At 51.1% G+C, this 16650-nt stretch overlaps 7 protein-coding genes across 7 annotated transcripts; 4 read left to right on the forward strand and 3 right to left on the reverse strand.

Moving 5' to 3' along the window:
* Positions 1–12: 12 nt before the first annotated feature.
* L3040_001507 (uncharacterized protein) lies at positions 13–1234 on the forward strand (the record flags this gene model as incomplete). Its single annotated transcript, XM_007291016.2, has 2 exons — positions 13–792; positions 881–1234. 2 exons carry the CDS (start codon positions 13–15, stop codon positions 1232–1234), a joined length of 1134 nt encoding a protein of 377 aa, XP_007291078.2.
* A 902-nt stretch (positions 1235–2136) lies between these two features.
* On the reverse strand, positions 2137–2723 carry L3040_001508 (uncharacterized protein; the record flags this gene model as incomplete). Its single annotated transcript, XM_066156776.1, has 2 exons — positions 2137–2507; positions 2651–2723. The coding sequence occupies 2 exons, from the start codon at positions 2721–2723 to the stop codon at positions 2137–2139; spliced, it is 444 nt and encodes a 147-aa protein (XP_066012794.1).
* A 1308-nt stretch (positions 2724–4031) lies between these two features.
* Positions 4032–6349, forward strand: L3040_001509 (uncharacterized protein; the record flags this gene model as incomplete). Its single annotated transcript, XM_066156777.1, has 6 exons — positions 4032–4686; positions 4735–4872; positions 4986–5415; positions 5546–5561; positions 5655–5818; positions 5941–6349. 6 exons carry the CDS (start codon positions 4032–4034, stop codon positions 6347–6349), a joined length of 1812 nt encoding a protein of 603 aa, XP_066012795.1.
* A 542-nt stretch (positions 6350–6891) lies between these two features.
* L3040_001510 (uncharacterized protein) lies at positions 6892–8274 on the reverse strand (the record flags this gene model as incomplete). The annotated part of the gene is made up of 1 exon (XM_007291013.2): positions 6892–8274. One exon carries the CDS (start codon positions 8272–8274, stop codon positions 6892–6894), a length of 1383 nt encoding a protein of 460 aa, XP_007291075.2.
* A 701-nt stretch (positions 8275–8975) lies between these two features.
* On the forward strand, positions 8976–10193 carry L3040_001511 (uncharacterized protein; the record flags this gene model as incomplete). The annotated part of the gene is made up of 4 exons (XM_007291012.2): positions 8976–9041; positions 9140–9169; positions 9237–10111; positions 10160–10193. 4 exons carry the CDS (start codon positions 8976–8978, stop codon positions 10191–10193), a joined length of 1005 nt encoding a protein of 334 aa, XP_007291074.2.
* An 832-nt stretch (positions 10194–11025) lies between these two features.
* L3040_001512 (uncharacterized protein) lies at positions 11026–12634 on the forward strand (the record flags this gene model as incomplete). Its single annotated transcript, XM_007291011.2, has 3 exons — positions 11026–11221; positions 11279–11364; positions 11438–12634. 3 exons carry the CDS (start codon positions 11026–11028, stop codon positions 12632–12634), a joined length of 1479 nt encoding a protein of 492 aa, XP_007291073.2.
* Positions 12635–13781: 1147 nt separating this feature from the next.
* L3040_001513 (uncharacterized protein) lies at positions 13782–15911 on the reverse strand (the record flags this gene model as incomplete). The annotated part of the gene is made up of 1 exon (XM_007291010.2): positions 13782–15911. The coding sequence occupies one exon, from the start codon at positions 15909–15911 to the stop codon at positions 13782–13784; it is 2130 nt and encodes a 709-aa protein (XP_007291072.2).
* Positions 15912–16650: the final 739 nt, after the last annotated feature.

Genomic DNA, 16650 nt, shown 5'->3' on the forward strand with positions numbered 1-16650 from the left:
ACCACCTCAATCATGAATCCGATCAGGCCAGTCAAGTCGACCAAGATCCCCGTTCATCAACGATACATACCTCAAAATCCCAATGAGCCCCAGAATATCGCATCGTCCGTCAAGGTCATTCGTGTCAGCGACCAGACAAAGTGGCTTGCGACCAAGATCCCTGATGTCGTAGCCAGAGGTCTCAAGGGCGAAACAACAACAACAAAGCTTGCCGACCTGGTCCTTCCCATAGCCGCTGTACCCATCTCACTCATCCTCAACCACCCGAATATTATCTCCCTCGTGGATATAGTCCGGAATGCAAACTTGGAAGGCAGCTCAAATGAGTCCGTCGGTTCCTACGGCGATGTCACGGTCTGGGAGGACATGGATGGCGGTTCCCTCGCCTATCTCCTGCCCTCAGCAAGCACCTACCCGCCCTTTCACGACGAGGCAACCTGGCACACTCTCGCCGCCCAGAACTACCGTCGACCAGCTCTCCCGGAAGGGATTTGCTGGCACGTACTGAGAAGCATCTCGCGTGCATTGATTTGGCTCCATCACGGCGTCAAGGAGACGGATGGCATTCCAGGAGAATGGGTGCAGCATGACGACGACTGGCACGCCATCCTCATCACGGACGTCAGTCCCGGGCAGATCTGGTTCAAGAAGCCGGTGGGCGATGAGTCGTACGGGGAGTGCAAGCTGGGAGGGTTTCAGTGGGCCAAGGTTACTGGGACGGTGGGGGCGACGGTGGCGTTCACGCCGCGGATCGAGAACGCGCCGCTCGAGAAGCAGTATTTCTTTGCTCCGGTAAGCGAGCGCGTTTTTTGTCTTCCTTCCCTCCCTCTCCGCCGCTCTGACTCTTGTGGAATTTGGCTAAGAGAGGTCTTCGAATTAGGAAATCTATAGAAATACCCACTCTCACACCCGCGCCAGCGAGATCTGGTCCCTTGGCGCTACCATCTACACCATGATGACTGGCATCCCGCCACCACGCCACTACGACTATAACTGGCAGATCTCGCGCATGAACGACGGGGCTTACTCCCAGATCCTAAGAGATGTCGTCGCAAACATGTTGAAGCATCACCCGGCGGATCGACCGAACACCATGGCGTTGGTCAATCGTGTTGAAGACCAATGGAAGCGGTGGAGAGCAACGACTAAGGAGGGGGCGTATGTAGTCGATGTTGTTGATGAGACTGTCAGGAGGAATACGATCGGGGTCACGAGCGGGGGGTTGGTTCTTTAAGGGGGGGAGTGGGAAGGGTGTTTGGGAGCTGGTGTAGGGAGTATTCACAGTATCACTTATACCAGTCTTGGATCTCCTGCCAATTTCGTTTGGCGTTTTTGGGATGTCTCAATGCAGCAGGTTACCATAGCGAAACGCCCTTCTCGAGGTATCTTTATTATGCGGCGCTGAAACTGGTAAGCCTTTCTCCACGCATGAGAACATCGGACGACAAGTCTATCCGGTACATTCTTATAAATCAAGCCTTTACATATGTGCTTTGAAATTTCAGTCGATGTTGCACCTTTCTTTTCGTGGGCACTCGCCATCGAGGGGGCGTTATTGCAAGCGTTCTCTCCTCTAAGCCAAGAGCCCGCTATGGATTTGGCGAGATTGCCTGTGAGAGTTTCATGGCCTGTGGCGTAGGTTCCTGATAGAATAAACATGTACGGTGAAAGTAAAGGGCCCTGAAGTTTCGAGCCTTCCATTATGAAGGTGTGTGTAAAGCAAGTTAGTGGAAAAGAGTGCCGAGGGCAAGCTGTCTTTGTACTTGACGCCTTAACTGTGCCTCCTCCTCGTGTATCGCTTGTTGATTAATACAGTACTGTAGCAAGCATGTCCGTATTATGAAAAAAAGGAGAAACAAGAGGAACAGCTGTCAAGTGAGCACGCCATCCCATCTGTTCTCATCAATCACAACAGATCGAAACATCTTAAGCGAAAGCTCTGTTCAACGCTTCCACCATATAAGTGATGGCGCCCCTCCCCTGCTGCAACACTCCATCCATAGCAAAAAAATGGATGCGGCATGCCCTTCATAACCTTCAGGTCCACCTCGACCCCCGCGCTCTCCATCATCTCGGCGTAGGCCTCCCCTCACTTCCCAGCACGTCCAAGTATCCTCCGACAACAAGCGCAGACGGCTACTGCTTCCACCCGCCCTCATACAGCAACGGGCTTGCTTCTGGCTCGGGCCATGTCTTCTCATCCGGTAAGTAGTGAAATCTATCCCACAGCATCTTCAGCGACGGAAGAGCGGGCGCGAATCCGTTTTCTTTCCAGGAGGGAGTGTTAGTCGGGAGGGCGGTATGGTCCGTGACAGGGACGATGAGCAGTTGGACGCGGAGCTTCGGGACGCTTGATGGAGCGGAGAGGGCTCTGTGGCACATTACCGCTGCTAGATTTCCGCCAGCGCTGGAACCTCCTACGGCGACCTTCGAGAGATCGAGAGAGAGGAGGTGGTAGGCGGTGGACTTGAGCCAGAGGAGCGCTTCCCAGGAGTCGTGAACGGCTGCTGGATAGGGATCTTCCGGAGCAAGTCCAAGGGGAAAAAGTCAACAGCGAAGCTCTCGGTTCTTCTTGTTGTTCGTTAGAAAAATGAGAAGTGGAGTCCGGATCTGTAATCGATCGCAATGACAACACAGCTCGCTCGCTTACACATGTTCGTACACACAGCATTCTCGGTGTCGATATTGCCCAGCACCCAGCCTCCTCCATGATAGTACACCATTACGGGTCAACACTTTCCAGGCCTCTCCCCTTCTTCCGGCGTGAATACCCTATCGTCCACATCAGCACACACTCCTCGGTACTATCAAGCTCGCTTCGACAACATGGTAGCATGCGGTAGTTATTACGAGATCCGAGAACCGATTCGGCGAAGATTAGGATCTCTTAGATGCTTGACTGTTTGGTGATGCTCAATTCTGAAGTACAAATATGAAACATGGATGATTATTTTTTTTCTCTAAAAATCAAAGCTATCGGTACTCAATGATCAGAATAATCGTCGGTTACCTTGAATTTAATTTGTAAAAAATCCCGACCTGGCTGCGCCAGGTCGGGACCACCAAGGCGGGACAGTAACGGTATACCACTTATTAAATAACAACTATTAATATAAAAAAAAAATCTTTATATGCTCAGAAAACTTTGCTTTATAAACTTGAATTAATATTATAAAAATGCATTTATTTATAGTGATTTAATACATTGAAATGTAATAAAAAATGAGTAAAAACTGTCCCAAATAATTTAAGTTTACTTCTTCATTACGAATATCGTGACAATTACAGCCTTAATTAAAAAAAAAATTATCACATAGATCGAAAATAAATGATTTAATATATTATATTACTATAGATATTAATTATTAAATCAAGATTGATAGTAATGCACGTATTCTTTTGATAAGTTTAAGTAAAAGTCTGATTTTCGTGTTCTTCGCTTAATCTAGTATTACGCGGCAATTCTAATATATACGCACTAGTAAAATCGAAAAAAAAAAAAAAACCAAAAGTACCATTTTTACTACTTTAACTCAACATAATAAAGTAATAACAACTTATTATTAAACTTCGATTAATTGATTAATATCAAACTCAATACGTTGCATCTTTTTATACAGAAATAGTTGTTATATTATAATTGATTGATTTTCTATTCATTAAAAAAGAGCAAATTTTACTGTCCCGCCTTGCTAGGTGTCCCGCCTTGGTGATGCCGACTTGCTACAGCAAGTCGGTCAATTCTTCGAATTAAAATTTAAGGAAACCGACGATTATCGGTCCTCAATGATCAGAATAGGAAAGAGGTGCCGTCGACTCGCTAAGGTAAAATAACAGACAGCATTTTGGGAAGGCGTAAGGTAGCTCCCCAAGCCAGTACCTTCCTTCAAAAGGCCCTTGAATGTCTCACTGAAACCCAGTCCCATTTGTTACACAAGTCCTACACAACAAAAAAACTCACCGTCACCTCCGAAATCCAGGACAGGAGAGCCGCATATCAGCATTTCTCTTCACTTGAATCCCTATCCAACATGGCAGCAGCAGCAGCTACTCAAAGCATGCCTGCAGTCCCCTCCTACCAGCGTGTGGAGCCAGGATCAGTCAACATCCCCGTCGCCGATCTCTCAGCCATCGAGGCATCCAAGCCAGAAGACGAAGATGTCGACAGAACCACCGAAGAATGGGTATCCTCCTTCAACAAGTCAATCCAAAGTCCCAGTCTCGCTGGTCTCGAAGAGCTCTTCCTGCCAGAGGCTCACTGGCGCGACCATCTCTGCCTCTCATGGGATTATCACACTTTCAAAGGTCCTGAGCAAGCAAAGGCCTTCTTGAAGAAGGGATGCAGATTAAAAAGCGTAGCCGTCGACAGGACCACTGCTTTCAGATCTCCCACTGCCACCGTGTTTGGTGGCAAGGGACAGATCCCAGGTATCCAGACTTTCTTGAAAGTCGAGTCGGACGTTGGACGAGGCCTTGGTGTTGCAAGATTGGTGCAGCAGGGTAGCAAGTTGGAGGCTTTATCCCTCTTCACCTCCATGCGGGAGCTACAGGGTCATGAAGAGGCTATCTTGAGTCGTCGCCCAGAGGGTGTTGCGCATGGAGGCCAGCCCGGAAGGAAGAACTGGGCTGAGCGTCGCACTAGCGAGGAAAATTTCGAAGACAGCGACCCCACTGTCCTGATCCTTGGTGCGCACTCAGAGAGACGATAATCTCTTCCGTAGCTAATGATTCCAGGCGCTGGTCAAGGTGGTCTTACCTCAGCGGCTCGTTTGAAGATGCTTGGCATCAAAGCTCTCATAATGGATCAAAATCCCCGGATTGGAGACAACTGGCGTAATCGATACCATCAGCTTGTTCTTCACGATCCAGTTTGTAAGTTAGTTGGGCAGAGGCAGTTCCCATCCGATGGTCGTCGCGATTTACTCTCAGGACTGCACCCGAAGCATATGTAAGCGAGCAAAGTTGCTGACATTGTATTCTCAAAGGGTACGACCATATGCCATATGTCGATTTCCCACCTCATTGGCCAATATTCACACCAAAAGACAAACTGGCCGAATTTTTCGAGATTTATGCCAAATTGCTAGAGCTGAACGTCTGGACATCAACTACGATCAAAGAGAGCAAGTGGGACGCATCGAAGAAGCAATGGAGCATTCTTGTTGAGCGTGAGAAACAGTCTGGCATTATGGAAACCAGAGTCCTCCACCCCAATCACATCATCCAAGCCACTGGTCACTCTGGCGAGATGAACTTCCCCTCTCACATCTCTGGAATCTCAGACTTCAAGGGTGATCGCCTCTGTCACTCGTCCGAGTTCACAGGCGCCAAGTTGAACGGCAATGGAAAGAAAGCTATCGTCGTCGGATGCTGCAACTCTGGACACGATATTGCTCAAGATTACTTTGAAAATGGGTACGTATGATGATGGGAAACCATACTCTTTCCTTTCTGTCCTGTCCAAGGATTAAATCATCAGATATTGTTCAGCCCCTTCCCGAAACGTCTTCATATGGTAATCTGGGCTGATAAAGAAAACGTCCAGTTATGATGTGACCATGGTGCAGCGATCGTCCACTTGCGTTATCTCATCTGAATCTCTCCTGAAGATCGGACTCGCAGGACTCTACGAAGAAACAGCTCCCCCTGTCTAGGACGCAGATGTCATATTCTGGTCCATTCCTGCCTCTGTTCTCAAGAGTATTCATGTCGATATTACAGCCACGCAAAATAAGCACGACGAGAAGCTCCTCACAGGTCTCGAGAAAGCCGGCTTCAAGCTCGACCAAGGTCCTGATGATGCCGGTCTGTTCATGAAGTAAGTCAAGCTCTCAGAGTATTCCACCACTTGTAGGCTGTCTCAAGGGTTGTTGACTACCGCGAAATGCGCGTATACTCACAAATCTTTTAAACAAGGCAAGCTGACTCCGAGAACTCCAGGTATTTCCAGCGTGGAGGCGGGTACTACATCGACGTGGGCGCTTCTCAGCTCATCATCGACGGCAAGATCAAGATCAAACAAGGCCAAGAAATAGATGAAGTCCGATCCCATGGCCTCAAGTTCGCAGATGGCTCTGAACTGCCTGCCGACGAAGTCATCTTCGCCACCGGATACAAGAATATGCGAACTAAGGCTCGAGCTATCTTTGGAGACGAGCTGGCTGAGCAGGTCAATGATGTCTGGGGCTTCGATGAAGAGGGTGAGCTGAGGACTATATGGAGAAAGAGTGGCCATCCAGGGTTCTGGTTCTTCGGTGGGAATCTTGCCCTATGCCGGTACTGGTCGAGGATGATCGCTTTGCAAATCAAGGCGTTGGAGGAGGGGATTTGCGAGTATGGCGATCGTTGAATAGCGGCCAGGTAGCGAGCGGATGGATGATGAACCATGGATCGTTTCTCCTAGTTGTTGAGATAATTTAGCTTTTCTATATTATGGATGGGCATGGAATGCGTCGTGCTCCGATGATTGTTGCTTTAAAATGGAGCTCATACAATACGAAACTCGAATTCAGCTACTGCATCCCGTCCTCAGGTGATATTCAACAAGCCTTGGTCTGTACATGAAACCTCGAAAGTTGATCGTGGCCGCTTTCGAAATCCTGAACGTGATAATTATCGATGATAACGTGCAAGTCGAAACAGTTGATATTTCATTGGACCCAATCAGGTTTAGGATAGGTGAGCATCAAAAAAGCTGTATAATCCTTATACAACGAGGTTTGGAAGCCAAGGGGTAAGGGACTTGGGACGGAATTCTCGGCTGGCCTGTTGAAGCTGCCATGTTCTCTGTAGATTCAAGCAAACCACGGAAAAGAGAAAGAGTAGTGGAATCAATAAAAAACGTACGTACGTCTTCCAAATGATTGCACATCAGTGTCTCGCTACCCGAGTCTAGGTGGAAACCTCCTCATCCAACCACAAACTAAGATCATAAGGCTTGCCCTCGCCCTCGTACTTCTCCAGATCAGCATACTGGCCGGGCCTCCACACGCGCATGACTGCTTTACCGCGTTTGTCGACCATAGCGCGAAACATGCCACCGCAGTTGAAATCATCGACGACGTGCGACACCGCCTCCTTCTTCTCCCTTGCAGCGTTTACCACGACCGTGAGCTCGATGCCGATGACGCCGCCTTCGCCCTCGCCCGTCTTGCCGAATCTGTCGCCGGCGCTCTCCTCCAGAACGCCGCCTGGGCCCGCGACTTCCTTCAGCGCTTTTTGGAGGGGGACGGGCTTGTATCGTGCGATGGCAGAGATGGTGCGGACAGCGTTTGTGCGGAGGAAGGAGTCGCCGTTGCCGGTTCCTGAGAGGCCGGCGGAGCGGAAGACCTTGTCATCTTTGCTCAGAGAAGCCCAGTCGATCTCGTCTTTTGATATGGGCGTGTACAGAGCTGGATTGGGGAAGCAATCTGCCATCAGCCCTTTCAACGTCTCGCTTAGAACTAGCGCTGGGCCCGGTCTTGATAGCAGCGTTTCTGTCTGTGAAGCGATGTCCTCCTCCCACTCTTCTGCCCAGAATCCGGCTCCGAGCGTTGGTGTGTCGCCAATTCGGCCGGTGAGCTTATTGGTGAGGCCGCCTGTGCTTGTCGCAGCGCATATCACGCCCTCGGCATCCAAAGCCACTGCACCACACGTTCCTTGCGGGAAGAAGTCCTCGGCATGCCACGTCGCAACCCCACTGCTCTTCTCACCCTGCAATCCCTTGATGTGTTCATCCCACCGCTGCTGCGTAAAGAAGTAGCTCGGGTCCACCATCTCTAGTCCCCATTCCTCGGCCAACTTCTCCGCGCTGAACTTATGCAGCTGGGAGTGTCCCTGCGCGCCGGAGTGATATGGTCCGGACCCTCCCTCCAAGTCCTGCTCTCCCCGCAATAGCATCTCGCGGGCAAGCTTGATGGGTGACTTGACGCGAGTCAATCCCATGACGCCTACGCCTCGCTTCTTCTTGCCTTTCGACACCATGATTGATGCTTCTAGCTCGTTGATTCCATCTCGCGTGAATACGGCTCCGTGGCCCGAATTGAACAGCGGGTTCTCTTCAAGCAGCGTTACAGCAAGGGTCGCGGCGTCGAGAGATGATGCTGACGGCGAGGATGCGAGGGGGAAAGAGGAGGGCGAGGTGAGAAAGTGGTGCGCTTGGGCGAGGATTTTGAGGAGGGAGGAGTGGTAGAGCGCGTATCTCGACGGAGGAAGATTGGCTGGTGTGATATTGCCCGCACCGCCGTGGATGATGAGACGGGGGGTTATGCCTTGTGGGAGCTTTGTGTATTCCATTTTCCTGTGTGTGGTTTAAGAAGAGCTTCTGTTGGGAAGCAAGAAAGGAAAAGGATGAGTCGGGATGGATTGTGAAGTCAAGATGGGGCGAGCAGGCTTATCGCCGCGGGGGGAGCTCTTATCATAAGCGAACTGTACCTACCCCTGAGTCACGGGATATGACATTTCTTTGATCCATAATGAAAACACCTTGCAAATACCGATCTACCAGCTCCACCAAGCGCTAGCTTTAATAAGCAAAACCCCACAATCCTAACCCGAATGCTCTTCATGACTCGATAGCTGATAGCGACTTATAAAGAGCAAAACATAGAATATAGGACGTGGAATCCATCAATAAATGTCCTTTGATAAAGGCTCATCGTCTCGTTTTCGTTTGTTTACTTTCGATCCACATCTCCTTGGAGCGTAAGCGAGGTCGAGAACCAGCTTTATGCATTTCAGAAGGATCAACTCCTCTTCAGTCTCCGATAACTTTGGACATTAGCCACTCTCGTCCTCCTCATCGCTAGCCACATAGACGGAGATGTGTAACCTCGCAACCCCACTATTCAGAGCCACCAGGGTGGTTTACAGGTAAGAAGTACAGGACAGCGTCACAGCGGCCGGCAGGGGGTTCTCCACCACACCACATCCCATCCCCACGACGCAATTCCACAAAATACCACACAACATCCATCCCATACGATAGGAAGGCCACCATGAATAACTTGGCCAATATCTCGTCGCTCGACCACCAGGGCGAAGACGACGCGATCGAGGCCGATGTATGTGCTCTCTCTACTTAATGTCTCCATCTAATCCGCGGGCTGGGCCGAGGTTTGAGAGCAACCCAAAAGCTTACCTGTGAAAACCTAAAATCTAGTCTTTCAGCGACTCGGGCTACGAGGGCCAGGTGTGTACTCTCTCCTCACCTGCCCACCTCCCTCGGGCTCGCCGTATAGAGCATTGATAATCACCAGAGCGTGCGAAGCAGTCTGGAGTCGCTCACCGATTCGACCTTCGAGTATCACTATGAGCACGGCCACAGGTATCATCGTGACGGCCAATCGCTGCTACCCAACGACGAGACCGAGCAGGATCGACTTGACCTCCAGCATCATATATTCAAGCTGATTCTCAATGGCGAACTCACGCGCACCGTGCTGCCGCCGACGACGCAAAAGGTGATTGATGTAGGCACAGGAACGGGCATCTGGGCGATCGAGCTGGGCGATGCGATGCCGTCGGCCACAATTGTTGGTGTTGACCAGTCCCCGATACAACCTGTTTGGGTACCGCCGAATGTCAGTTTCGAAATCGACGACGTCAATAAGCCATGGCTGCAAGCGGAGCGGTCAGTGGATTTTGTGTACATACGCACCATGGCGGGATCGATCAAGAGCTGGCCGGAGCTGCTAACTGAGGCCTATAAAACGCTTAAGCCAGGAGGTAAGCTAGAGTTCGTGGAGTTCGGGCTCCAATGGGAGTGTTTGGACGGCACGTTCGACCCTAATGGTAGTTGTGGGGTGTGGACGAAGGAGTTTCACAAGATAGCTACGGAATTGATGGGCATAGATTTTGATCCTATACCGAAGATGCCGCGCTGGCTGAGGGAAGCTGGCTTTGAGGACATAGCGATGCATGATGAGATTGTGCCCATAGGACCGTGGCCGAGGGATCGCAGGCTGAAGAACATTGGTCGCTATTTTTTGAGTAATATGCTGGAGGGCGGCGTAGAGAACTATACTCTGATGCTGTTTACGAGAGCTGGCTGGGACGAGACGAGTGTCCATGCTATGCTTGGTGGCGTGCGGAAAGATCTTCTGGATACAAGGATCCATGCTTTCACCAGAGCGTAAGTCGGACCTCGACAGGGTGAGAGCATCTGGTTAACATTTGGTAGGTGGTTCATCACCGCGACAAAGCCGCTACGATAGAATGTTCAGCAACAACAATCGCCCTCCCGATTGATATTTACTGGCACTTTTCATGATTCATTCATAACCATGTTTCGAAAAACAATTGAGTGTGAATTGGCGGGAAGAACTAGCTTATGGCAGTATATCACGTTCAATAGTATTTCTACAGGCGCTGGCAATAAGCGTGGTGTCAGGGAAAGCATGCTTTTGCGATGTCTAAGTGAAGGTCCATGGCGTTCAACACAGGAGGGAACATTAATGATCCGAAATCTAGTACACGATAACATAAACAAGGGGTCTTAATACCAGGATGGTTAATAATATAAGAAAGAGATATCTCTGTACATCCACCTCCGTCCAGTAACGTGGTTAAGTATACCGATTTCAGAAGCAAGGGTGTCAGAAAGCCTGTCCTTTTTCTGTCCGCTAGTTTTTGGTGCTTCAGTTAATAGAGAGAGAGAGAGATTCTGTTACTGGAAGCTTAGGTGAGGAATGCGCATGAAGTCGAAATATATAGTTTGTAGTGAGAAGCCGTAGCCGACTTCCTACATTTTGTCATACCGGCACGTCACGTTACCTGACCGTGAACCATGCACAGCCTCGCCTCGTGTCTTGCATCTCGCACGTTGCACACTGTCACTCAACTCAACTCAACTCAACCCAATCCCGAGAGACTGGAAACTGGATGCAGCTGCCCATCTATCCCATGTCTTCAACTCGATACGCTTGCTCCGCCTAATGAGATTTTGCTTCCTCAGAGCAGAGCAGAGACAACTTCTTGCAGCAGCCGCAGCCGCAGCCGCAGCCGCAGCCGCAGCAGCAGACGCAGCAGCCAGCCGCCGACCCCGTGATGGGCATCCTCCAGTCTATACTCGCCGTCGGAGCGATCCTGCTGACCGCAGTATTCGTGCGCCGGAGATATTTCTCTCCTTTGAGCGACATCCCCGGTCCCTTTGCGGCCTCATTCTCGGCCTCGCTCTGGCAAATCCTTCACATTCTCAAAGGACACATCGAAGTGGCCGTTATCGAGGAGCATCGAAGAAACGGTCCGCATCGCTCTTCATCCATGCTTCGTACACAACTCTACTGACCCGGGAAACCAGGCAAGTTCGTTCGCATTGGCTACAACGAGGTGTCAATATGCGATGCTGCCGCTATTCGCATGGTCCTCATGTCACACATGGACAAGGTAGTCCCACCACACTTTTCTTTTCCTGATTCACTTTTATATTGCCCAATCTAACCATGGCCAATGCTCGCAGGGTCCAACCTATGCCATCTTCAGTATGCCAGACAAGCGATACGTCAATCAAATGGCGGAGTTAGGCTTCAAAGAGCACACCCGGAAAGCCAAAAACCTGGCCGCGGGGTACAGTCTCACCAACGTGATCAAGACGGAGCCGTATATCGATAATGCTCTGCAGCTCCTACGTAGCCAACTCGGATGTCTCGGATCTCTTAAGCAGCCAGTTTATTTTGAACATTGGTTTAATTATCTTGCTTTTGACGTCTTGGGCGAAGCCACCTTCTCTCAAAGCTTCGGCTTCTTGAAGACCGGAAAAGACCTGGGAAACACAGTCGCCAACAACGTCTTTCTACGTATCTACATTTCGATTCTCGGTCACTTCCCGTGGGCCCATGACTTGCTCCTCGCAAACCCTATGATCGAATTCCTAAATTTGACTCCAGCAATGCACGTGTTCGATACCTGCGTAGCCGCCATCAAGTCTCGCTCCCAGAACACCGAGGTTCGGAGAGACATGCTCGAGCAATGGAAGATCCAGCTCGCGAAACACCCTGAACGCATGGACGAGATTGAGATCCTAACCAACGCGGTAGGAAACCTTGGTGCTGGCTCCGATACCGTCTCTTCCGTGCTACAAGCCTTCGTGTATCACATGATCCACGACCAGGAGATGCTGACCCTTCTCCGGAAAGAGCTAGATCAGGCTAGCCTAAGCGACGTCCCGACTTTCGAGGAGACGCAAAACCTACCCATCTTCCAAGCCTGCATCAAGGAAACTCTTCGATTTCATACACCCGTCGGCTTTGGTCTGACGAGAGTTGCCCCCGCGGAAGGAGTCACGGTCTGCAACCGCTTCTTCCCAGCCGGCACCATCCTCTCCGTTAACCTCTGGGCCCTGCACCGCCTCCCATCTCTCTTCGGCCTCGATGCCGCGATCTTCAACCCCCGCCGCTGGCTGAACCTCTCCCCCGCCCAAGCATCAGCCATGAACAGCAATTTGGTAGCCTTCGGTGCAGGATACAACCAGTGTCCCGGTCAAAACCTTGCCAAACTCGAGCTGTACAAGACGGCTGCCATGATGCTGCGGGACTTCGATATTGAGATGGTCGATCCGAAGAAGGAGTGGACCTATGAGAATTACTTTACAGTCGCGCCGCATAGCTGGCCATGCTTCGTAAAACGGCGCGAGGCGGGACCTGTTGCGGTCGACTAAAGAGGAGCGCGCCTCGTTTACTCGAAGTCCTTTTAAATTTTCGCTGGAGAAAACCCCTGGCGCTGAGGTTGGTTGTCTAACAATAAGGCATGATACCACAAACCTTCCCGGACGATGGACTTTACAGGCACCGCCCTCTCATCGCAGGAGGGAACTCCCTTTCCAGATAAATGTTCTTTAGCGTTGATACCCCACTCCTTCAGAAAGCCCATCGCACATTATGGACCTTGCATTTAGACCATCGTTTGTACACAGCACCAGGATCACCTGAGCAGAGAATACTCAGGTTCACACCCACACCAATGCGATTTATCATGACCGGATCTTTCTCTCTCCCTCTTCCCCCTCACCCCCCACTCTCTCTCAGCTGGATCTAGGACAGCCAGCAACAGAAAGAAGGAGAGTTCACGAAACTACCAAAACCCGCCTCAATCCTCCTCCTCCTCCTTCTCATATCTACCTACCTATCTATCTATGCATCCTGACTGTGACCGTGACAGTGAGTGCGATTGACTAAATGCAACAAAGTGACCAAATTCTTTACATGTTCGCCAATCATAATCCTTAATCCGTAATCATCGCATGATACAACCATACAGATCTGTTTACCGTTTCTATCCGGGATGTACTCTCCCCGCCCCCGAAAAAAACACATCGCCGCGTCCCGATTGCCGGATATCGGATCTCGAATCTTCAGAAGGCTCACCTATAAACAAAAGTAAACACAACGACGACCCTTCCAATCCCTCCCGTACTTCCTTCCTGCTTGCCAACCAATACGAGCGAATCAGTCACTTTTTTTTTTTTTTCCTTTTAGAAGAAGAAGAAGAAGAAGAATGAGGACAAGTGAGAGAATATTGTCATTACAAGTTACAGCACTACATAGTCTGTCTGTGCGTCTGCGCTGCGCTGCAGCGCACCGCACATAATGCAAGCCAGCCCATCCAGCCAGGCTCTGATAGCCAGTCACCTAATTCGGCCAAAAAAACGCCATTTTCCCTATGCACATACATGTAAGGTCCTCCGGGAAAGCCGAGAAAAGAACGATAATAACATCCATGCATGCCAAATACCCCCCGTCCTTTTTTCCCCAGCCTCCCGGTACTATGTATCCATTTCCCCGATTCCCCAGCTCCTCCGCATGTACCTACCGCCGAAAAGATCTAGCGTCACTCCCTGAGCTCAGCCGCCGCGTGTTCGTGCTGAGGCTTGGTGTCACAGTCCGCGATGGCGCCGTCGGCGGCCTCCAGCCCACCTCCTCGTTTCGTAGGGCGTGCTCGTCTCTAAAGGGGCTCAGTTTTGGATCGCTGATGTGCGAGCCATGCCCCGTATCGATTCGCGACACCGGACTCATACCCTTCGCTTCCTTGTTATAGTCCAAATCCCCCGCTCCCCTGGCCGTCGCAGCAAGCATGTCGAGCTCCGTTGTGAGCGTTGTTTGAGACTTGATGAACGAACCGCGGTTGTCAGACATCGGCTGATAGCGAGTCTCAGGATTGGAGCGGATAATCGAGAGCGTAGAGGCGACGAGAACAATGATCAGCAGGACCAGAGAGAATATGATGTTGATGAAGAAGAACACTACCCCAACAACTCCGATCAGGAGACCAGGCCCATCAAATACATCTGTGAAGATAAGGAGGAAGATTGCGTTCAGAAATTGCACTGCGCACAAGGCGATCCCCATCGTGTTGGAAGTCTTGTCCATGTACGGTTTGATAACGGAGACACCGATCAGGGCTGCGGCTTCAATGATGATGAGCGCGATGGCTTGCGTGAGGCCTGATCCTTGGGCCAGCCCGATAAAGAACGCTTTGATGAGGATGTAAGATAGGATTGGTACAATATACCAGTAGGCTGAGGCGCGGAACTGGATGAACAGGAAGCCCCATTTTTTAAGGGTTATGGCGCTGGTGTAGAGGAGGTAGGCGGGTGTGTTGTGTTGATGAGTCGACCGTCTAGCGAGCGTGATAACGTGGAAGGCGGCGAGACCCAGGGCGCCGCTCATGCCGAAGAAGAAGAGGATGGCTAGCACCACTTCCGCTGGCGAATCGACTACAGTAAATTCCCAAAGTGAGAAAATCATCAGAGGTGGGTAGCCAATCAAGATCAGGCGGAAGATGGTGCCTTTCATCATGATGCGCCAGTTGTCGTGGAAGTCTTGGAAGCGATTGTTTTGCGACTCCATCCACTGAGCCTTGATGGCCAGGTCGCAGAAGAAGCGGAAGAGCCAGATGACGAGAAGCGTGAAGAGGACGAAGATGCAGTAAAAAGTTACGCAGGTGAGGAACAGGTTGGTGGGTTCCATGGGTGCGAGAAACGCCACGCGCTGGATCCCAGACACGATATACGCGCCGCCTGTCGCAGAATCGACATTTTGTGTTCGTTTGTAGAGCGAGTGTGCTGCCTCGACGAGGCTGTTATCGTCGACCAAGCCTCGCTTCGCCACTTGAACGGACTTGGTGCCGAGCGTTGTCAAAATGCTTGTCGGTTTTCCTCCCGTGGCCCGCACGTACCATGTCGCGAATCGCTGTAGGAAAGTGACCCGGATCACTCCCAACGACCAAACGAAATCCTGGGTCCAGGCCAGAACGATAGGCGGAAGGTGCACGGCGGTCAGCCCGATGATTCCAATATTCTGAAAATAGCTAAAGAGCGCTGCTGCATAGAGAGAGACATGGGCGGCAGTATTCGTATGTCCCAGCCCGGAAACAATCGCAGAAGCCAAGAGTCCTATGATAGCAATAACTGCCGTGGCCCATTTGACCCCGAGCTGGTCTACCGTCTTTCCATTCGAAAGGCGGATCTTCAGGCACGCCAAACTTTTCTTCAAATCGCTGGTCTGATACATGTTCACGGTGATGACAGCATCGAGATCTGGAATCGTATATGCCACGCCGGGAATATCGCCAATTAGACTTGTCGATATGTTGGAGAAGACTTCGTCGAATCCGATTTCTACCTGTTCCAGCGGACACAGTGTAGTCAGGCCTTCGTATGTACAGGGATCCAAAGTCTGCCTGAGGAAGGTGTAGCCGTATGCAGCGGCGTTGATTTTGAAGGTCACATTTCCGCTCACTGTCGACTCGGCCTTGACCTTGACCGATAAGGTCTGGTTGTCTGGCGTAAAGACGACGTTAAAGAGACTGGCCGTGACGGCCGAATCATCCTGGCATACTTCCAACGAGGTCGACCGGAAGACTTTGATACCCGAAACGAGATTCGCCAGGGGGAGTAAAACGGACAGAGCCGTTCCCCAAGATCGGATGAGGCGCATCGTGAAGGGTGGAAGGGTTGAAGGGTGAAAGGGTTCCGGGTGATGAGAAGAAGAGATCCGGAGGTGAGTGGAGATGGGTGGAGATGGGGCGGAGCTGGGCGGAGATGGGTGGAGCCGGGTGGTATATCACCGATCGCACTACTCCGTAACGTAAAAGAACAAAGGACCACACACCAGACACCAGACCGGGGATGCGTATGGGGATTATCCAGCTCTACCCGTCAATCGGCCTTTCCGACGTCTCTCGCGATTCCAGGAATGAGTTGGGGGGGGGGGGGGGGGGGGGGGGAGAAGGGGAGTAACGACTGTAGTCAGATGGCCTCGGTGCTTATAGCCCGCGCATCTCACAGGTTGTGGGGTCTGGATGGTATCGAAGGGAATTAGATCGGTAGGTTGGTGGATTGGTGGGTTGATGGGTTGGTGGGTTGGTGGGTTGGTGGGTTGGGGGGGTTTGGTGGGTTGGTGATGTCGTGTCGAGGGGAGGAGATGGAAAAGAAGAGATGGAGTGGAGATGGGGGAGTGGTGAATGCGGTGCGTAGGGTCAGGGTTCCGGGCGTGGCGTAGCTTGTTTTGCGGCTGGGCTGGGCGTGGCTTGGTCTTTCAGAATCAGGTTCCTTGTTTGGGTTTCGAGGGGAGAGGGAGAGCGAGAGCGAGCGGAAGGAGGAAAGATCCAGGGTGGAAGTAGTAGTAGTAGTTGTTGTTTTTGTTGTTGTCGTCGTCGCCGTCGGTATTGGAGTTA

Source organism: Drepanopeziza brunnea (genome assembly GCF_022702325.1).
Source record: "Drepanopeziza brunnea f. sp. 'multigermtubi' strain 214-2 chromosome Unknown ctg2, whole genome shotgun sequence".
Taxonomy (NCBI): domain Eukaryota; kingdom Fungi; phylum Ascomycota; class Leotiomycetes; order Helotiales; family Drepanopezizaceae; genus Drepanopeziza; species Drepanopeziza brunnea.